Raw genomic sequence first — 23657 nt, 5'->3', positions numbered from 1 at the left:
TTCTGATTTATTTTTTTTTGGAGACTTTTTTTTTTTTTTGCGGTACGCGGGCCTCTCACTGTTGTGGCCTCTCCCTTTGCGGAGCACAGGCTCTGGATGCACAGGCTCAGCGGCCACGGCTCACGGGCCCAGCTGCTCCGCGGCATGTGGGATCTTCCCAGACCGGGGCAGGAACCCGTGTCCCCTGCATCAGCAGGCGGACTCTCAACCACTGCGCCACCAGGGAAGCCCTGGAGAATTTTTTAAAGTGATTTTGTGTGAAGTTAAACTGCAGAATCTATCCCCCAACTGCCCTCCACCCCCTGCAATGTACAGCTACTCACGTCTCTGCTCAGTTTGACTTCTTTTTATATTTTACTGATTTCTGTGGGTTTCCCTGGTTCTGTATCACTCACAGGTCAGAGGTTTGGGCAGCAGTTTTGCTCAAATTCTGGGAGCCGATATACCTTTGGCCCTCTGCCCTTGATCTGTGCCTGGGCTGGGGAGCATCGTCAAAGTTCAGCTGGGTTTCACTCATGCCTTGGATTTTCCTCTGTGGTGCTCTCTCAGGTACTCACCCCCCAGGTGGGGGTGGGATGGTGTTGGGGGCTTGTCAAACCTGCCATGCTTCTCTCATGCCCATACCCGCCTCTTCCCATTTCAGGTCAGTCCACTCTCGCCCTCCCTATGACTAAACCTCAGCCTAACTAAGATGCATCTTTGTCCTGTTTGTTTTCTGTCGGCGCTTTTGCTGATCAGTCGTTTGACTTCCTGCTCACCAACCCAAACCAGCCCACTGAATGTCCTTAAAAAATGTAAATACAAAGTTATATAAAAGGTCTTGGAAGGAGCAGTGCATGTGATGGGCCCTGAAGCCCCAGCTTCATGAGCTTGCCGATAAATCTGCCTCTGTCCAGGGCAGGGGGCACATGACCCAGCTGTAAGCACAGCCCAGCATCCCAAGACACAATATCCCAGACCCGTAGCAAGCTCCGTCTAAGTTGAGGCAAGTACTAGCATCAGGAAGGGTTATTTATTCGTGGCAGGGCAGCAAGGCACTTACGGGGCTGAGGTGGGAGGCAGAGGTGCTCGGACAGTAGGTCTAGCAGGTACGTCCATTCCCACCAGGAGTTCGGTCAGTGCCTGTGGGTTCAAGGGAAAGGATTCAAACCCTGGGAGGTGACAAGAGCTAGAAATATCAAGGCTATGAAATCATAACTGGCTCCATAACCAGGGACAGAACTGGGCCTACAAGGGGCCCACTAGTAGGGGATGGCTGTGAAAATGCTTCCTAATCTGTTGACAATATTGGAAGAAGAAGATCCCTAAGAAATAGAGCAGAGAGAGGCAGCATTTGAAAGGACTGTAGGTAAAGTCTCTAAGGCCCAGGTTGAGTAGTATGGGCAAGCATGGTGAATACCACCTGAAATTAAAAAGAGGCTCGATTGTCAGAAGGCCCCTGGGGTTATTTGAAAAACAGGGAAGCAGATTAGAAGACTAGAGTGATTATCTAGGCAGGAAGCAATGAAGCAGGAGGACTTAGGGAATTCCAGACATATTTATAACTGGAGAGAAGAAATTTGAAAAATAAGAAATCACTAGAAATTGGTAGTTAGCTGAATGTGGAGCCCAAGACAGAGGACATGAGTGACGTCCTCGGAAAGGACACCATGAGGGGAGTTTTCTGAAAGAGATATGGGAACAATAAAAAAAAAAAAAAAAAATCAAGAAAATGATTCTATTAAAGGGGGAATATCACCAAAATGTACATTGTTCATCAACACGTATTGTTCAGGCAAATATGGATATGTGAACATCCCTTCATTTTGTCTTTTAAAAAAAAATTGTTTATAGTTGATTTACAGTGTTGTGTTAGTTTCAAGTGTACAGCAAAGTGAATCATTTATACATATACATATATCCACTCTTCTTTAGATTCTTTTCCCATATAGGTCATTACAGAGTATTGAGTAGAGTTCCCTGTGCTATACAATAGGTCCTTATTAGTTATCTGTTTTATATATAGTAGTGTGTGCATCTCAATCCCAGTCTCCCAATTTAACCCTCCCCCTGACCCCTGCTTCCCCCTGCTTCCCCTGCCAACCATAAGTTTGTTTTCTACATCTGTGACTCTTTGTTCTGTAAATAAGTTCATTTGTACCATTTTTTTTTTTAGATTCCACATATAAGCAATATCATATGATATTTGTCTTGGACATGAGGATTATTTGTTTACTTTAATGAGGCTAGTGTATATGATATGGAATTTCTCTTTTCTCAAAAATTTACATAAAATATTTCAATTAGTATATTTTGCATTAAGCATGCCTTTATCGGTATTGTTTCTTTCTTTCTTTCTTTTTACATATAAAGATTTATTTTAATCAAGTAAGTATTCATCATCTCTTTTTTAAGTGTCCGACTTACCCTGTGGAGGATACGCAGGAGACAGGCACTTTTGTGGAGGCCAGAGCACGGAGGCAGACTCTGTATCTCCTACCCAGACCAGACTCATGTCACTCTGGAAAATGGGACAAATTAAATCTATAACACCTATCAATATATACTGTGAAACCTTGTTTCATTACCACAGGCTGGTAAATGCCCTCGGTGCATGAATTCATTGCCCATCCAAGGTGCCAGTTTTGTTTCTTAAAGGAATAGCTTTGATTAGAAAAACAGATGCTTTTTGAAAGCACACTGGGTACAAAGTGCTGAGTCACTGCTGTCCTTTGCTGATTTCACTCACTCTCCCATCAACCAGTCAGCAGAGCCACAGAAATTCACCAAGAACCATCCGCTTTCTTCTTTGATTTGCAGTCTTTATTTCATTGAATCAGAAAATTTGCAGTTAGCCCTTGAAAACTTTATTTCAGTAAGTGAAAAAATAATTGCAGATAGCTTTAGCAGTTAACAAAAAAGAAAATAGAGAACCCATGAGAACACTTTGAGGAGCCCCCATATAAGAAGGAGCTGAAATCATTCCCAGGACAATCCCGCGCATCACCGTCAACTGACAGGAAGGGAAGGAAACAGTGCAGAAATCGCACAGGAAGTGCTCAAACCCGTATATTGTAAGGATCTCAAAAGTCCTTCGTGGGAATTGTCTTTCTTCTCTGCTGGAGTCAATTTTCTGAAATTTTTGTAATGCTCTGACTTTTCTGTCACGTTCTTAAGGAATTCTAAAAAAAAAGGGATTTTGAATTAACTTCTAGTCATTTAGAATAAACAGGAGCATTTCATGTCCTCTTTGGCTGCCACCACAAGTTTAAGAAGGATTTTTGTAGTTAAAGTGACTATTCTTTTCCCTCTTTCACTGTCTAATTTTTAATTAACTAGTGGAATCTGATGTTTCCTGCACAGATTTCCTTGGCATCTCTACAGGAGAGAAGTTTATTTAAGCCATAATTAATGGTAATTATGTCAGGTTCAAATTAAGATAAGTACTTTTATGTTCCCAAAGAAATAACCTGTTATAAGAGATGTTTTACTTCTTAGACTCAGCGTTGTAATTTACTATCCTCTAAGTTTTGACTCTTCTTTTTTTTTAAGTAATTAGATTAATATTTTGTAAGAAAATCCTAGAGCAAGAAGACTATTTTTTGTATTAAGCTAAGGAGCATTTGAAAAATGGTAGATTTTTTTGGTAGCCTATGTCTATGCCATTCTACAGGTAAATATTACAGAAGATGTTGTTTCTCTTCACCGTTTTCTGTCTGGATAAAAAACATTGGAAAAACTACCAGAAATATGTGTGGCAAACATCTAGGGAAGGTTAAGACGATCTTGCATCCGGAATCCTCAGCCTAGCCTTGCACGGCCGTTTTGGATATCCAATTTCAAGCTCTAAATAAAAAGCGATGGTTAAAAGTAGATTGTTTTCTGCAAAATCTATAAGCATGTTATATTTCATTTATATCTACTAATTACAGTAACCTTTCTGGATTCTGTTGTACTTCATTTATTCACATTCTCCCAGATCGCCTTAGCCATGGCTAATTAAGCCGTCATTATAAAATAAAATCAACAAGCCTATCACAAAAGAAAGAAAATCATTTTATTTTTCAATACAAGAAGCCAGTTTGCTTGCACTAAGGAGCATCTCTTTCTACTCCCCAGTATGAGACAGGTTCATCCTTGTGGAGTGGAGGGACCATTAGAAAAGTCTTGTCTTCTCCATCCCAACAGGGAAAGTGTATTGGGCAGTAATTCTAGTACGAATGCTTTCTTGGGGAAAGCTTCACATTAACCCAGTACATTGCAGGGACTCAACAAAAGTCACTGAATGGATGAATGAAGGAATGAAAACAAAAACTCTGAATGCTCATTTTGTCTCCCTTTGGCAAAAATCACAATTTTTTGATAAATATTCTGACATCAGACCTAATAATTCAAAAGTGAAATCATTCCTGGGGCATAGTCAGTTATTGATTTGTAAGTGAAAACTTGGACAAAGTAATCATGAAAAAAACTGTTCCATTAGAAAGGATACCTCTTCTATGATTACCAGTACTGTTATGTCCTTTAAAATACCTCATGAGAACCCATGGGTATGTATACTCTATCCAAGAAAAGTTTGAGAAAGCAATTTTGTTTGTTGTTATTTCTAAAATGTATTCAGACTCTGACACTGTTGAATTCTAGCTTGCTCCTTCAGTCAGGTTGAAAACTCTTGGACTAAAACATGCACTGCTGAATTATCAGTTAGAAATTTAAGCATATCAGGGGAAACAATTTCAACCTTCCTAATCTTTTGATAAGAACAGAGGATCTCTCCAATCAATGAGTAGACAAAGAACACAAAAGGAGGCTAGCATTTGAAAAATCTGTGTCAGGAACCAAACCAGATTTCACACACAGGCACACATACACATGAGCACATATACACACAGACCACCTCTTTTTGATCCATGAAAAACCTAAGACTGTAAATCGCTAGGGAATGGAGGGGATGGGGGTGGGGTGAGGCAATGATAGTTCAGGATAAGTGACGTTTTATCAGAAGCCAGGTTTCCTTGTTATCCTGATTGTAACTCTCTCCAACAATATATTTGGTAAGATTGCCAAACATTTTTCAAGTACTAGAGCTTTCCTTCAAAAAACATCTCAGTTGAAATCCCAGTAAAACCAATTTATAAAAAGGGACTGTGCTGGTGGAGCAGAGCATGGGGAGATATGCTCATTCCATGCCACGCTGACTATACAGCACGTTCTGAGACCCTTTTGTGTGACAGGCAGATTCTGTGGAGCCACAGACTGAACACTACCTTAATCACACCCTTCTGGCCGTTGAACAATGCGTAATGAGAATTGCTGAGTTTACAAAGATGTAGTTGAGAGTCTTGGTGATTTCAGCGTCCAGTTCTGAATAGGAAGTGTTCTGTGTGACCTTGAGGATACAGGTGTAGATAAAGATTCCAGTGGTACAGGGGCTCTTAGAAACCTGGTAATATCTCTTTTTTGGCTCCGTGTCTCTCATGCATGTGTGGGCTGATTTAGCTAATTTGTTTCTTTCTCATCAATATTTATTCAGGGAAGACATCTCCTCAGTTAGCGGAAAGCCCTCTGCTGATCAAGGCCTCTCTGGAAGCTGTCATTGGGTTTGACCCCTGAGAACCAGGGCTGGGACCAGGGCGAGGTGAGCGAGGCATTTGTCCCAGGAGCAGCATTTAAGGGGTGCAAACAAACTCTGTGATCACAATCAATAATATGTTAATGTGTTGTTTTTTAAAAAAAAAATCAGAACTAATTCCCAAGAATTCATGATGAGCACAGTCAGTATTTTAAATAATGACGGTATCTGACTGTGTGCTTACAAGAGTCACTGTGCTCTTTATCACCCTAATCCCAGCCCTGCTGAGAAGTAGGACGTTCCTGTTTCTGCCTCAAGTCAGAGAGCCATGTTATACTGTTGGAAATTTTCAAGGGACCAATGAGTGGTTAAGAGGTACCAAGATTATTAGTGAAATGTACACAGACCAGCACAACCAACAGAAAAGAGCCAAGGGACCATACCAGCGTGATGTAGTGCGGACTCAAGAAACTGGTTGACGTCTCTCCGAGGACTCTGCAGTTCTTGGCTGACGAAAAGAGATACTCTTAACCTGCAGTTAGGGCTCAAACAACTATGACTGTTTTCCGAGCCTACAAAATACATTTGCTAGTCGTCTCTAGGATACAGTCCTAGTAAATGTACAGATATTGAAACACACAGAGACCATATCTTGCCTAGGTTGTTCTCTTGCGATGGATGAGTCTAACAACTTATCTGTACATCAAGCATACATATAAGAGTGGGAGTTTCTTTACATGTTATGATATGAGTAGTTCAAGGTCAGTCTGTTAACTTCCAAATCTTAGAGTCTCTAATTGTCTGCATGCCTGAAATTCCACAACCAGGCACATCCCTTTGGACCTTGGAGGTCTGTGAGGATTTCCAGAACTTACTATTGTAATGCAGATGTGCCCTGCGAAGTTACCCTTTTTGAAGTGCTTTCTTTTAACCTCCTCCCCCCCCCCCCCCCCCCCCCCCCCCGCCCCGTGGACATTAATACAACCAGGCAGCATGGTTCAGTGGAAACAGGACCTAGGAGAGGCACTGGGTACCAGACAGAAAAGCTAACCAAATATCATTAATGTAACTGGGAAAGGACACCAAACACAGATCTTTTCCAAACCACAATTTTGCTGAGAACTGGCCTTTGATGGGTAACTAATGTATCAGACAGGAGTCAGCTAAATCATTATTATTCATATAATTTTATGACAAATAATACAAAAAACCTGAACAAGAGATTCAAGGACCCAAACTGTCCTATACAATCTGTATTTATAATATATTATGCTATATGGTTAATTAAATTCGTTCATATATTTAACAAATATTTATTAAGCTCTACTTCTAAGTTCCCCCATTTAACTAAAAATCCAAAAAGCCCTTAAGGATTTTGTATTCAATATAAATATGCCCCAGGCTCTATTTGAACCTCTGGTGACTATCTATCATTGATCATACGCTCAGGCTAACTTCACCTGAATCCGTTCTCTGGGAGTGCAACTGTTTTGCACATTAATTTAAAGAAAATGTAATTAGGGAAGTTACTGTGACAGTGCATGAGGCATAGTAGACACTTAACACATATTAAGTGCTAAATATATACCAGACACGGTGCTAAGTGCATTTACATTCAGTTTCTTATTTAAACCTGATATTAGCATCCTGTGTTCTCATATCAGAAAATCTCAGTGTAAGCTTAAAAAATTATTACACAATATTTTCCTTTCATTTGCGTGGACAGTGTAGACTTGTTGATTTGGGTCACCACTGGCATAATAAAATGTATGATTGGATAAAAATGATCAACCATCGTATTACCAGAGAAAGGGTAACTATACAGACATAAGTAAGAGAAGTTCAGTAAAAGCCTTTCTACTATAATGTCATATATGTGTTCCTGGGGGTAGGGTGGGAGCTTGTTCTGTAATATTGTACAGTAAAAAGCACGGGGCTTTTGGGACATGAAGAGTTGGGGTAAAGCATTCAGAATCTCTGGAGACGTGGAGCAAGATTACCACTAACCAAAAAAAAAAAAAAAATCCTAATTTTAAAATACTAGCACCATTATATTTTCATTGGCATTTGCATCTAACAAGGATCAGTTCATACTTCCTTCAAAACTTAGGTCCTAGTGGGCAGTTTCATCGGTATAATCTTATCGCAAATTCTTTCCTCACTGGTTAACTTTTTTAAAAGGAATGCTTTTGTAGCTTCCTAACCAGCACTCACATTTTTTTTTTTTTTTCCACTGAATCAAATGCTTTGGAAATCATAGCTGTTGTTAAAGGTGCTGAACAAGCCACTGCTTGCAGGGACTTTTACAGGATTGTCAGCTTTTTTATTAGGTTTTCATATATTGCTATGGGTGTCATTTTAATAAACTTTTCTTTTAATGTAAAAGATACACAAAGAAATGTACAAACAGAAAGTATGAGGTGGGTGAATTTTTAAAAATGAGCACCTATGGGTAACCGAACCCCACCCAGATCAAAACATAAAACTTTAACCGTTCCCTCTGAAAATCTTCCCTGTGGTACGACTACCCTGACTTCTAATACCATAGAGTAGTTTTGTCAGTTTGAATTTATATAAGTTGAATCATACAGTTTGCTTTTAGGTTTGGTGTGTTGTCTAAGAGTGTGTGACAGTAAGATATCACATACAATAGTATGTTGTAAATGTCAGTAGTTTGTTCGTTTTTCCTTCTCTGTAGCGTTATTGGACATTCGTATTATTTTCACTTTTTGCAAATAATGCTGTTGGAGCATTATTGTTGATGTTTTCCGATATACACATGTACACATTTCTGTTCGGTGTGTTCATAATGACAGGAATTGCTGGATTACAGTGAATGTGTATGATCACGTTTAGGGTATAGTATGAATTTTACCTATTGGTTGTACCATTTAAAGTTTCATTAGCTTTTATGAGAGTTTTTACTCTCTATATCCCCACTAATAATTGGCATTGTTGCCCTTATTCATTTTTAGTCATTTCTTGGGAAAATACAATACAGATAAAAAACACACACAAAACAGATTCATGGCTTAATGAACCATTTAAGGTAAATATCCTTGCAATCACTGCACTGATTAAGGAATAAAACTTTGCCATTTCAAGTTTCCTATCATTACTGTCACCCACTTCCTCCCCCCAAATTAGCCACTTTCCCAACTTATAATAGTGACCTCCTCCTTGCATGTGATTATACTTTTACCCCCGAATATTTATCTCTTAACACTATCATTTAGTCTTGTACATTTTAAATTTTTTACGAGAAAAAGATTTTTCCCAGTATTTTTCTCATACTGATCTCTAATAGAATTTTATTTTGAGAACATATTTTGTATGACCCCAATTCTTTTAAATTTATTAAGATTTGTTTCATATCCCAGAATATGGTTTATGCTTGTACATTTTTCCAGTCATGCACAAATTAGTATTTTATTTAACCATTCTGCTCTGAAATAGTGTCTTGGTATGTTTGAGTCCTGCCGTCCTCTCCTTCCCCACCTGTCAACGGAAGGTTATTGGTGTGGAATCAGGTTAGACCATTCTGCATTTCCCACCTCACTTAGCTTAGGGATAGCTCCACTTCAAACATACATACAACTACTTTTTAAATTGATTAACTAGTGCGAATGATATTTTCTTACATGTAGGGGGTGAATACCAGGTAAGGTGGACTCAGTCCTTGTCTGCTGCTCATCACCAAAGTATCCTTTATTCTCCACTCCTAGGGTTTCTCTCGGTGGGCTGTCAAGAAAGGAATTGAACGTTGATACCAGCTAAAGTATGAGGTAAGCCAGTGGTTAATATTAAATCATCTTGGAGATTTTTTAAAGACTGATACTCATGTTACACTCTATAACAATTAAATCTGATGGAGGAATCAAATTTAGTATTTTTTTTAAATCTCCTTTTAAAAAAAATTGGAGTATAGTTGCTTTACAGTGTTGTGTTAGTTTCTGCTGTGTAGCAAGGTGAATCAGCCACGCGTATAGAAATATCCCCTCTTCCTTGGATTTCCTTCCCATTTAGGTCACCACAGAGCATTGGGTAGAGTTCTCTGTGCTGTACAGTCTGTTCTCATTAGTTATCTATTTTATACATAGTAGTATATGTATGTCAATCCTAAATCCCTTTTGATTCCAGTGTGCAGCAAAGTTTGGGAGTCACTGGGATAAACATTTCAATGAGAGCAAAGTGTGTAAAAGCCTGACTTATTACTAATCTACTTGGCCTTCAGTAAGAGGCTTATACTTTTCTCCCATCTCTATGGCCATAAAGCTTACATAGTCTCAGTCATGGTCCCCTTCAACACAGAGAGAATACAGACATACCTTTGAACTTGCTTCAACTTTAATACATTTTTTGTAACGAATTAATACTATGACAACCACAACACCAATAATAACCAGGATGAGCCCAACCACCAGGATGGAGATATCTGTAACATTAAGACACATGAACTTCAGCCAGGACATCAACTTTAGGACGATGGAATATTAACACTTAACTGAGCTGTTACAATTCTGCTTATTCCTTCCTTAAAGGGCTTTAATTCTCCCTCCACCAGTTATTTTTTTAAATAAAGTAAAAGACCAAAACATTGCACAAATTATTATCTGTATTAACAATTAACACTCCACCCAAGATTCCATTGTGTTTAAGGGAATCACAGTCAGCAGGAAAAGTTGGATTGTCAGTTATTGACTATAGAAAAGGCCTTACTGTGTTACGGGTTCTTAGAAGAACTCATCCAAATTTAACTAGAAGGAGATACGTTCATTCTAAAAAGAAATTTTAGTAAATTCAAACTTGGGTATTTAAATATCCAATGTACCAAGAAGACCATACAAATCCATACAGAAATACAACATATGTGCAGTGGACTTAGAATATAAGCAAAAAGCATTCTCACTGGTGAGGCTTTTGATATATGAAGGATATTATATTAATCTAGGATGCTCACTGGTAACATTTAAGGTTTCCTCCCATTCCGCAGATGCCTGTACTGCCTCACACTGGCACTCAAGTTCACCATCATCCACCTGGAAGAGCCGTAAATCATAATTCATCAAAGGACTGAGGTAAGTTGTGTTTTGAAGCTCATTTAGCTTAGTGCCAGCTCTACATCAAACACACACGCCCAAAAACACACACACCCACGCACTCATGAACTTTTTATTGATTAATTAACTAAACATAGCAAAATCAACGTTGGGAAAAATAAGCAAACAAAATACAAGGAGCAGCTGTCTTTGAAGATGGCCTTGGAACAAGAGAATGATCCTGACAAATTCAAAACCAGATGAGCCAGGTAGTTTGACTTATTTTTCCAGAAGCCATAAATCTTATTAAATGAACAGCCGGGCTAGAGCTGGACATGTCATAGCCAAAGAGGAGACTCTAACTAGGCTTAGTAACAGTGAGATAATATTAATGTGGGAAAAGAGTGATGGCATAATGTTTAGTTCATCAAAGAGCATTGTGTAATGGTTAAGAACACACACTCTTTCTGTCCTGAATTCTCAGCTTTTCCTTGCGCATACCATCAGTGCGACTGGTTCGCCATCTCTAAAAGTGGGCATAGAAATAGTACTTATCTTTTAATGTTGTTATGAAGCTTTTAAAATTTAATGTATATGTAAAATAATTGAAAGAGTACAACTCTATATACGTGTTACTGATTAATTTGGCTTAGGAAAGATGTTACCCACACATGCAAACTGCTAGGTACTGCTAGTATTGAACAGTGTTAAATGAGTGAAAAAAATTGCTTTTATTGTTTTTCTCAAAAGCTTTAGGCTAATGTTGATATTGGTGTAATTTAACTGTAAGTGAAATTATGATAGATCCAATGTTAAACTTCAGGTTTAAACTTCATTCATATGTAAGCTCCTGGGTTTCTAGATTACCAGTCCAATGATAAGACATATACTTGCAACACTGGCATTATCTATGTATAATACTTGGTTTGGCTTTTGGATCAATATTATTGATGATACATGAAAAAAATGGATCCCAAATGCATATTTTATTTAAAAATCACTATACGTACGTATATACATACATACATACCCGCTCATGCGCACACCTGCACTTATACATGGGCTCAGGAATGAAGTCTTGTGTAATAAATGACTGGTAAGACACTAATTTTAAAAGGAGTCAAACCTTACAGAATTTTCATTGCACTGAGAGGAGCAGTTGGTTGAATTGTAGGCCTGTGCAGTAGTCACACATTCACCATTGCTGCACACCTAGAAATGAAGTCACCAAGATGAATTAGAATTACTTGCTCTTAGAATTTGCATCATTTGTTCTGTTGTGAAAAACCACATGTAGAATCTTCTGTGGAAGAAGAAATCCTCTATAAATATTCAATGGTCATTTGAAATGTGTACTGCACATTCAAATACTGTTGTATACAAACATTAATTATTATAATGCCTATGTCCTTATTAATTCTTCAAATGTTAATCTATCAAAGATTCCACCATTGTAATTGCAGCAATTTCTTCTATTCCTTCTATGAGGTTTTTTTCTGATTTGATAAGGATCTATGATCGTTTATTTCACAGTTGCTGGTTGGGCATTTTGTCAAAATCAATTAATCTTCTTATTTATACTTATTACTTTCGTTTTAAATTATGCTCGTTTTGGGGGGTAGGTTTTATGACCAAATTACTGTTGTTGTGTTGCTTGTGGTTATTGCCTGGCTTATCTTAGCTCATTTATTTGTCAACTGTTTTTTTTAGTTTTACCTGTTTCTTTAGAAAAAAAGCTTACATCTGGAAATGTTTTTCCAACTCTATTGAGGTATAATTAACAATTAAAAATTGTATATATTTAAAGTGTATATCGTGATGACTTTAGGTACTCTTATACATTGTGAGATGACCACAAACAACCTAATTAACCCACCCATCACATCAAATAGTTACTTTTTTTGTGATAACACCTAAGATCTACTTCTCAGAAAATTTCAGGTACACATTACGGTATTATTAACTATAGTCACCATGCTTTACATTAGATCTCCAAAAGTTATTCATTTTATAACAGAGAGTTTGTATCCTTTAACCAATGTCTCTCTGTTTTCCCTACCCCTCGTCCTCAGCAACCATCATTCTCCTTCCTGCTACTGTGACTTTAATTTTTTTAGATTCCACATATAAGTGAGATCATACAGTATTTGTCTTTCTGTGTCTGGCTTATTTTGCTTAGCATAAGTGAAATATCCAAGTTCATCCATGTTGTTAAAAAGGATTTCTATTTTTTAAGGCTAAATAATATTCATATATATATATATATATAAAGTCACATATATGTGTATATAATCACATTTTCATTATCCATTCACCTGTCCAAGGACATTTAAATTGTTTCCATTGGCTATTGTGAATAATGTTGCAGTGAATACGAAAGTGCAGATATCACTTCAATTTAAATTCATTTTCCAGTTGGCTGGAGTACTTGACTATTCTTCTTTTCAGAAAATAAATGCTGTCTAATTTTACTGTATATCGTCTTAATCATAAGGTTGTGCGGGTGTTGTTCTATTACTTTACACTCTGGATAATAGCTTGGTTATATATATGGTTTTAGGGTCACCATATTTCTGTTTCCCAAAACTGTGGATTTTGCTGCATTATCTTCCGGCATTTTTTGTTGGGGATACATACGATGGTAACTTGATAATTTTTCCTATTGAAAAATAATACTTGCCTTCTTTTGTGCTCATAGAACATTTTCTTTATTGTTGACTTCATGGTATGAAGATAAGTCTAAATGCTCATTTATTTTTATGATTTTTTCCCGGTACTGAGTTTTTACTTTATTCATTCCTAAGCTCAGGGACATTGTTGAGTATTATTTCCTTAATTACATTTTTTTACCTCTATTCTGTTTCCTTTATCTAGAATTACTATTAACACTGTATCAGGTTTCTTAGCACTGTTTCTCTTGCTTTTATTCATTTTCTTTTATTTTAAAAAATTTCCTTATCTTATTTTTCTGTGTTAAGAAGTTTAGCTTCCAATTTCCTTTTTTTTTTTTCCCCTGGAGTTTCTATTCCATGGCTTACTGCATAAATTGCATATAAACAGGCAATCACGATTCATTTTGCACTTTGAAGGCAGTGCTTCTTGATTTCAAATTATATCATTTTTATAGATTTAATATCCTTCTAAATAGTATAAAATATAAATTTAACTTATTTCTATAGGATTTTCGTCTTTTTAAAAATGCATCTGTTTCATAGGAGACTATCATCTTTGATATCTCAGACTGGTCTCCTTTGTTCACTGTACTGAATTCTCTTATGTCTGTTGTTTATCTTCTTTCCTTATGCTTATAGAATGGGTTTTCTATATACATGATTAAACAGTGAGAAACATTGTTTTAAAACCCACGTAGACCTCACTTCAGGTATTTCAGGCTCAACTAAAGGAAAATACTGAGATGTATTTTATTTTGATTTTGCTCTTCTGTATGTTTAATAAAGAGATAACTACAGAGACAGTTTTTGAGCAATTCTTCTCTGGTAGAGAATGAAAGAATTAACTAATTTCCTCTCTTTCTTCTCTTCTCTCCTCTACTCTCATTCTCTCTGCAGTCTACTATCTTTCTCTCTTACTGTTTCTCGTCTTTTACTTTTCATCTTTTTTTCTTATCTATGTTGTAAGTTCTATAGTATAACTAAGGAAAAGGGCACCCAGGGGTAATGGGATATGTTTGTCCTCTTTTCCCATGCCAAATTAAAATTTACCCAGAAAGAATAACTACTAAGAGAAACTAGAATGTTTTTAGGCATTTAAAGTTCCTCAAGTCTAAAAAATAGTATCTCAGAATAAATATGAAAATGACAAATTCTGTCAGTAGTGTCCTTGTGATACCTCTACAGACTAGCGTTTGCTATGCATAGATTCCCTCAATAGGAATTGGTTCAAGAATTGGTACCATTGTGAGTGGCGCACTTCTGTACTAAGATTTCTCTAGAAGGAATTAGGCACTCAATGTGGTGGTACATGGTCGTGATGTGTTTGCACAATCACGAAGTGTTCCTTAATAACTGCTCCCCTATCAACTTCTTGGCTTAATTCCTGCCATTCTGTGAAAGGGATGTCGTACGTTTGCTTTGTACCTCTGGCTGATTTTCCTTACCTGAAGTGAGTAGAAAATTATTCGATATTTTCTTCAAACCAATGCCTCATATACTCTATCTTACTGAACGTCCTTGAACTTTCTAGTTTGTGGTTGGTACACATACCCAAATTTTCACAGCTATTAACTCCTCGCCATTTTTATGTTTATTTAGTCTTTCAATGGGAAACTGTATAATTAAATCTATGGACTTGAAATAGAGGTCTCTATGAAATTATTAAATTCTGATTCTGCTTTTACATGCTGAATTTTTACTTTCCAATTCATTTATCTATCTCATTATATGAATGATACTGTAATGCTTGTGGATGGCAGTGTCGGGGTGGTGCATATCACAGAAACTGCTCAACTTCAAAATTGCTGATTTTCTCTACGGCGTTATATTTTTTCAAATATTCTTTTGTTTATAAACCTTGATGAGATGGCTACTGTTTTTAGTTTACATTCTCACGTTTTCATCTTGGAGTGATAAAGCCTTTCCAATCAGGCTTCACTCTACCTGTTCAATTTAATTTTTTGCCATTTCAGTCGGAGTGCCAGTCACTCTGAAATTGTCAGCTACCTGTCTATGCCATACACTTGTACCTTTGCGTATTATGTAGGTATATTTCTTTTTAAAAAGTCTTTTCTCATCTTCTGTGTGTTGAAAAATGTTGTTCATAAAGTCAAAGGTGAAATGTTGCTCATTTAATGGCATCAGAAGATGCCACTCTGTGTTCTACAAGTAAAGTCAGTCACTTCCTTTGGACTCGTGCACATTGATCACATCACCATGAAAACAGTTGAGTTAGATTGTAGTGATACACTTAATTTAATCTACGAAATTCTCAAGTACACTCATCTTTACATCAAGTGTGTCCTGCACAGACACTGGCACCATAGTATGTGCCCAGTAAATATGTCTGAATGAATAAAATAAATGAAGATTCTATGGCTACTTCATAGTCAAATGAATTTTTTAAAAAAATCAGTCTATAATTTTATTGAGCATCTACTGTAAGACACTAATTAAGCACATTTATAATATTTTCATAATTTGTATAACAAATATTAAGCAAAATGAATATTTACTATAGTGTTATTGCTACTCTGCTCAATTAAAAAAAATACTGCAGAGTTTTTTTCTGTGTTCCCATATATAAGCCCTCTGGAACCATTTATAGGATCCAATGAGGTTTTAAGTGACTGGACAAGCAGTTTTAATAAAACAAAGGGCCCTCATCTTACCAGTCCATCTCCACATTTTGTTCCAGGAGCAACCAGGCCAAAATCCTTAGAATCGTGGTATAAAAAAAAAGTTTTGCATTCAGTGGCATTCTGCTTCAGAGCCTTCTTAAGGTGATAGATCTTTTCTTCTCCAAGGACAGAAGAATGCTGCCCACCTGTGCAGAATATCTTTCCACATTTGATACCTCTGAAGGAAAGGAAGAGTATTCTCACACTTGGGACCAGAAATACAATAGAACTTTAGAGACTAGGTTGGAAGTGAAGTGGCCCGGTCATGTTTTTCTAAACCAGGCTTGTCAGAGAGGAGAGGCTGGGTAAACTGTTGGACCCTGTTTCCTGACCCTGGAAACTGAGATGAGTAGACAAAGATGTAAAATGATTGTATTTCTTTATGATAACTATGTAATTCTCATAAAGCAATATTAGCTCAAGTTTACAGGAGAATATTTCTTATTAGTAATTTGAATTAGCATAACTTGAATCAGGATATTAAGATTTCCTTCTTACTCTTTCTTGCGTGGAGCACATCAGTTGATTCTCACAACAAATCTATGAAGTTGCTATCATTATAACCCCCCCCTACAGATTAGGCCGCAGTTGGAAGTGAGAGAAGTTAAGCTACTGCCCATTTTTAGGATTATATTTAGAAGCAAAGTTGAACTTGATTCTAGGTTTTTATTATTGTTGTTTTCAGTCCAGATCCTGTTTGGGGGCACACAGAAAGCCTTGCCAAATGTCAGAAACAAACCCAGAAGTGAGGGTCAGCACATGCTTTTTAAAAATCAGATCTAACATCCAATTGTCCCATTCTGTCTTCAACTTCAGCGTCTACCTTTCTTTCTTCTGATGGCTTTCCTTCTTTTTTCCTCTTCTCCCCTTTTCTACTTATTTTCGCCCTCCTTCTGTTTGCTTCTTTCTCTCTTTTTTTTGTAGCTTCTTTTCCTCCCTTTCTTCCTAAGAATCTTAAATCTTTCCCATCTTTCCTCCTTGTGTTCCATGACTTTCAGTTACAAAATACAGAACATAAATGCCTGTTAATTCCATCAGGGATGTGTGCTCTCTCCCTTCTTGCTTCCCTTTCTTCCTAATCTCCTCAGTAAAAACAGGCTGGCAGCTGTCAGAACAAGAGCTGTTCTGATTTTGCAAAACACTCTGAGAGGGCACGTACTTTTCTTCACAAGGAATTAATACGTGTTTCGTGTGTTTGCAGTATCCAAATTTATTTCCAATTTTATTCATCTTGTAGCAGATATCAGAACTGTCTTTTGCCTCTGGGACCCAAAAATGGTATGATAAAAGTAAAACATTGAAAGCATGAATATGACAAATCATAAAATGCCTTACTTTTCTAATATAATTGAAATTTCAGTGTCATGTAGCAGTGAAGCAGAATGGGACAACTAAATAACTTAAAAACTATCCTATTGCCTCGGGAGGATATTTTAGGAAGGAATATGAATATAAAAAAGAAAGAAACATACCTTAACCCACATACCGAGCTAGTCAATTAATATTAGAGGTAAAGTCAATGAATATGAAAGGTATTATTCAGAAAGGTGCCAGGTAATATCTGCCACAAATGGCATTATCTCCAATCTTGTCCCCAGATTCCTAAGGGACAGTAACAGAAATAACGGCTGTTACCTTTATCAATCATTCACTGTAATTGTCTCTTGCCTTTATCAAACACTTCAGAGCACTGATCATCCCGGGTGGGACAATTCCCCATGAAGCAGTAGCCTTTTGCATTCTTGCAAGGAAATCCATTTATTTGGAATTGGTCCTTAGGACACCCGGAAGAGTGGCCAGTACACATCTCAGGAAAATCACACTCATCTTTTGCTGGTCTGCATATAGACGCTGCTTTTTTCAACTGTTGAAGAAAAATGAATAGATTGAATCTTGGACATCCATAGGTTAGGAAAGGTTCAGTAAGTAGGAGGAAGTAAGGAGGTTGACCCATTTAATTTATCTAAAAAAGTTTTAAGGATGGATCATGACTTCCCTCTCCACTCCACTGAGAATTATTAGCATTCTTGGTTTTTATGTGATTTTAGGAACGACAAGTTGGTGTTTTTGAAATTTGGTATTAGAGCAGCACTGAGAAGAGTTGGAATGGACATAAAATGGAGAAATGAAGCATATGTTTTGTTCATCTTGCCTTCTTCATCCCTTTAGTACATGCCTTTCTCACACCCCACCCCACCGTACACGCGCAGCTGGGAACGCCTGACTCTAATGAGGAATCACCACTCCCAATAAATCAGATCTTTTCAGATGAACTAAAAACATACCCAGGCTCTCACTGCTGGAGGGCACGACATGGAAATATTCTCTCTCATTCAGCCATTCAATATGCTGGGTTTTGGAAAATTTGTGCTGGGTTTTGGAAAAATTTGAAGATGAATAAAACACACTTCCTTTCCTTTGTCAGTTCGCAATCTAGTGGCGTGAAAGAAGTGTCAATAAACCCTTAGACAGAGGCATTTGGACTTTTGGTCATCTTTCCTAGGAATATATCTCCAGCTACTAGTCACTGTCACTTTCCAATTCCAGGATAACCCTTTTCCCTTTCAGTTCACTGTTGTTGGGATGCCATTTTCCCCCTCAGCTGAGGTCAAATAGGTTGGTAATGATCGACAAAAAAAGCAAGAATCATGTTAGCCGTATAACTCCACTCCTAAAAGTCCAAGCACTGCTTACCTGCTTCTCCACTCTCCAGACCATAACACTGCTTAGTATTTAGAAGTCTGAGCATCTCAGAAGAGGCTGTATTGGGTACGAGCAATCTTAGCTCCAATCTGGGATTAGTGGTGGAAGGTCATTCAGTGGCCAGACGACTCTTTGGTTCTATGTATACTTAAAAAACTGAAAACAGAGAAACCCAGTCCTAGCAAAGGATCTTACCTGTCGAGATTCACAGCATTCTCCTTCTGCACAACTAAATCCTGGCTTCAACATACATTTGTGTGCCTCACAGCAAGGATTAGTGCATTCCTGGCAATAATCAAAAATGAAAAATTAGAAGCAGTTTGTAGTTTGGCTCCTGTTTGAAGAGTTAATTTGTGGTGCTTCTATGCAATTTAGCCATAATTGTTTTTCAGAGTTAAATCCAATACATGGTCCTTGACTATGATATGTATACAAAGACTACTGCGTGCAACTGGTGTTTGGGACTTTTACTTTGTTTCCTTCCCTTGTGCTCTTCAGTACTCCACAGCTAATGATTCTCACTGGTAGCATACAAAGCCCGGAGTTTGTGACCTTCCATTCTCCTGATGACTTCTGTTCTCTGGAAGAGTCCTGCTGCTTCTCATGCTAAATGTTGGGTGTGAGATAATACAACTTCTGATTTTATATTGTCCTCAAGATGCTAAATATTTATGGCTGAACTTTTAACAAAATGCATCGTTAGATAATAATAACAGGATGGACACTTAGACCCTATCTGCTGAAACAAAGTTAAGACTGCAAAATATTGTCTGCATCCTGTCATGTAAAGTACTTCAAGTGTTGGAATGAAACTGTAGGACTATTCCAAAAAATGCACATAGGCAAAAGCATCACTTTCCAAAGTTAGGATTCTCTTTCCATTTAATCTGAGACATTTGAAAAATAGAAGCTGTAACCTCTGGACCTTCGCTGCCTCCGCTCTGATCTTGGAGTCTCTTCATAGCCAGAGTGAATTTTGAATTGTGCAGTGTCTAGAAAATAGCTACTTAAAATGTGGTCCTTGGACCGGCGGCCTTAGACAGCCTTGCAGGTTGGTAGGAATAGGATCTCAGTTCCACTCCAGACCTACTGAATCAGAATCCACACTTTAACAACATGCCCAGGTGATTTATAAGCACTTGATAATATGAGAAGTCATTATCTAGGACACATACCTATATGATGACCTCTTGAAAGAAAAAGCTCCTATGTTAGAGAAAAGCAGAATAAGAATTAATTTAAAATACGCCTCCAAGGCTTATTCTAAATGTACCAGAGACTGCAATGAATATGTGTAAGTTTAGAAGGTTTCTGCTCAATTAACTTTTCTAATAATGTGAACTGGTCAACAGGGATATAGACTAACCTCATAAGACCCTGAGTAAAACTCGATTGACTGACTGTGAGGGATTTTGTAGAACAGATTCCTACCGTGCATGAGAGATCAGACTTAACGACACCTATGAGCCCTTCTCACAAGAGGAGCCAATTAATGTATAAACCAGGCTAATGTGATGCTTTGAATCTCCAGCAAGATCATTACATGACTTGGTAAGAAGCCTTGCATTGAGGCTGCACCAACAACTTGTTTCCATTTTTTTTTTTAAAGCACAGTTTTTAAAGCTTTACAAGAATTACCATGGTTGATTAATGGCTACATCCCTGTCTAGATTCTAGCTGAGGTTACACTTTGTAAATGTAAAGGCAACATCATTTGCAAATACCTGAACAGGGCCACAATCACACTCTTCTCCATCGTCCAACCTCTTGTTTCCACAATATGGATAATCACTTAACTTATCAGAAAATGGAATATTGAACATGCACGTTGGCTTGTAATCCTTGAGATATTGCTGGGTTTTGCTGCATTTACTGAATTTTAGTGCAGGAATGCTAGAGATAGGATGAGTTAAAAATAAAGATTAATCATATCAATGCATAGTGGTAGAACAGCTATGAAACTTCTATGAAGAATTTAGAACAAAAAAACATACGTAAATGATAGACTCAAGGTCCATTTACCTTTTTTACTCTTGTCTCACTGTAACAGCAGAGTAGTAGCTGGGCTCTTTATTATAGAAAATGTCTTATTGAAACACAGCCAACACATACTATTTTAGTGAAAATACTCAGACTATATATCCTCCAGAATATCCTTCCTGAAGCCCATGGTTCCGACTAATTGTGCCTGCTGCTCCCATATCACTTTTTATTTGCCCCACTTGAAATAATCTATATATTTGCCTACCATCCATGCAAGAATACAAGCTTCTCAATACAGGGACTGACTCGTGTTCAAAGTTTTTAAAAATAAGCACTAGTTAACACAGTGCCTGGCGCAAAGTAGTTCTCTATAAACATTTTCTGAAACAAACTATTAATATATAGTACGCTCTCACACATCTTAGGAATGTGATATATTTCTTTTTAAGCTGAAACTTGCCTCCCTTCCATCTTCCTTTTGTTTTGACTCCTTTGTTATTATTATTGATACAATGATTGGATACAGATGGACTTTTAAAGTCTTGGATACGTTTGAGTGGGATGTTATGGTCCCCCCAAAATATTACTAATTATGTAGATAATGATGTAAAATTAGATATCAGTTACTGAGTTCTTACCCAGGAGATATCAGGAAAATTCCAGATAATAACCATATGTCCCTACAATATTGAGTTTTACTCAAAGCCACTCCCCCAATATTGAAATATATTCTCTATGTTGTTTAAGCCTCACCTTCCATCACTATCCATCACGCATTTTCCCAAAGTACAGGTACATGGGTAATCATCATGCCGCATCCCAAGGTCATGCCCCAACTGATGTGCCATTCTGCTTGCAATGGCATTTAGGTCACAGGTCAAAGATCCTGATGCCAAAAAAGATGTGCATTAGAAAGTTCTGTAAGATAGTACACTACAGTACATAAAGCTTTGAACTAGTGGTTGAGAGCTGGTTTCTAGCTTCCGGTTAACTAGTATTTTATCTAAGAGGTCGTGGACTTAGTTATCTTCTGTTCTTGCACCTTAGTTTCTTCAGTTATATAATGAGGTTGGACAAGTAACCTTTTGGATGTCTCTAACACTAACACTTTGAAATTTTTTTTTTTTTGGTGCAGTCATTGTTGGTTTTATATAGACTCATTTTTACAAATAGCTCAAATTTATTAATTAAAATCCTACACAATAAAATAAACATTATTGATTGTCTTCTATTATTAGATATTCAAAGGGTGTAAAAATAAAAATATGTGAGTTTTGGGTTTCCAATTTATAGTCTCACATTAGGTGATAATGTTATACAATCATGAAGAGGCAGTTACCACTATGAAAAAAGTCAGAAGATCAGTAATGTAAAATCCAACACAGAGTTGATAGTTATCTCTGTTCTTAGTTCTATTTCATGTTTTAATCTCTATATTAATGAAAAAAATTAAATTTCCAAAGAGGGGTGGGATATCAGGTTACTGTAAAAGTAAAACACCCCTAATTTGGTGATTTCATCTTACTCATATGACATTTAAAATGTGTCCTGGATGGGTTATACTGTCATAGTTGGAGTGGACAGCCTATATTAGATTAATTTGACTCTATTATGCAAAATTTTGTTTCTAAAATACCATGGGCAAAGGCGTAATCATAAAAAGAACCATAGGAATAATAAATCAGGTAGCCATTTTAATAAGTACTGGCTTTTAAGTTCAAGGTCTTACAAGACTTGCTTAAGCATAACAACAATTAGGCAGAGACACTATAGGAAATCAACCCAAACCTTGATATCTTTTTTTTTTAAAACAAATTTTGTAATGTATTTTCATAGTCTTTGTGCATATCCTTTTTTTTTTTTTTCCTTTCAAACCTTGATATCTTAAAGAATGTCTTAGTGTTATTTGGGCAGCATTTACTAGAAGTGTAGTGACTTGGGAAAGGATCAGGTAAACAAGGGGAGTCAGCAGTATGTAGGTTTTAGGCTTTTTGAAAGTGAATGGTAAAGCCATCTACGTATGATATTTTCCACATAAGAACAATTATCCTTACTTGCTAAACCAGCCATCAAGTTTTATGTACATCACGTGTCCTTATAAATAACTATATTTAATATGCAAAAGAGATTTCCTAATCTTTGTAGGTTAATTTGTGTATGACATTCATATAAACTCGGAAAACACTGGTTTATCTTCATTATTTATTTATAGTTTTTAATAAAACATTTCCCATTTAATAACGGAAACATGACAGTTTCATCGTGACATTTTGGTGGGAATGTATGACAGGATGCATACATGGTCCCTTTCAATAGGACACAGAAGATTACAGAAATCTAAGGTAAGCATTTTGATTAAGTAATACAACATAAATAAAACACAGCCCACCTTAACAACACTGGAGGAATAATAGGGCAGGCATATACCCCCTGAATAGGAAGTTCCTTGTGCATGTGCTTAGAGCCACTTTCCACTATGAACGAGATATAAATAAACTCGTAGTTCAGTTAACACAAACACTGAAGTGCAGTGAACCCCCCCAATGCTAGTGCCTTGGCACTGGAGTTCTGGAATTGAGGATGACCTTGGTTGATATGAAGCTCATTTTAAACCTGTGGTATTTTAGAGGCATTGAGAAAGTCAATGTAGTCTTGAGTTGAAATCATAAAAGAGTACTTTCCCCCCAAAAATAATAATAAGGTCAGAGTCCATTTGACTTGACTTTAGTTTGCCCTACACTCAACTTTGGATAACACCACTTAAAAGACCAAAAAAGTTTAAAGTGTTCAGAGGGTAAAATGCAACATAGTGAATGGACTCAACACCACGATTAATTTGCCGTGGTGGAAAATTAAAACAAAAAAATTAATCAACCGTAGAAACTCATAGAGGATTTGATAAGTATAATCAAACATTTAAAACACTTGTCATGTGAAAACAGGTCTATTCCTGGGTTATCTGAAAAGACAGATGTACATGTGTATATTAAAGGGAGCCAAATTTCATATGCTTTCAAGAAGAATATTT

At 37.0% G+C, this 23657-nt stretch overlaps 1 protein-coding gene across 1 annotated transcript in view; it reads right to left on the bottom strand.

The window, feature by feature from the left end:
* Positions 1-639: 639 nt before the first annotated feature.
* Positions 640-23657, bottom strand: part of ADAM7 (ADAM metallopeptidase domain 7) — a gene marked incomplete at both ends in the record, with an annotated part of 61985 nt that continues 38967 nt past the window's right edge. The window contains 19 exon segments of the mRNA XM_082656931.1: positions 640-784; positions 1043-1151; positions 2407-2500; positions 5995-6032; positions 6035-6065; positions 9193-9292; positions 9880-9899; positions 9901-9986; positions 10512-10590; positions 11722-11802; positions 15935-16121; positions 17103-17205; positions 17612-17807; positions 18842-18931; positions 20371-20539; positions 21383-21510; positions 21513-21515; positions 23019-23087; positions 23091-23103. Coding sequence (XP_082513057.1) covers positions 640-784; positions 1043-1151; positions 2407-2500; positions 5995-6032; positions 6035-6065; positions 9193-9292; positions 9880-9899; positions 9901-9986; positions 10512-10590; positions 11722-11802; positions 15935-16121; positions 17103-17205; positions 17612-17807; positions 18842-18931; positions 20371-20539; positions 21383-21510; positions 21513-21515; positions 23019-23087; positions 23091-23103 — 1741 coding nt within the window.

Source organism: Grampus griseus, assembly GCF_964374135.1.
Source record: "Grampus griseus genome assembly, chromosome: 6".
NCBI classification, from domain to species: domain Eukaryota; kingdom Metazoa; phylum Chordata; class Mammalia; order Artiodactyla; family Delphinidae; genus Grampus; species Grampus griseus.
Note: the sequence above shows the minus strand (reverse complement) of the source record. Positions and strands in the feature narration are given on the sequence as shown.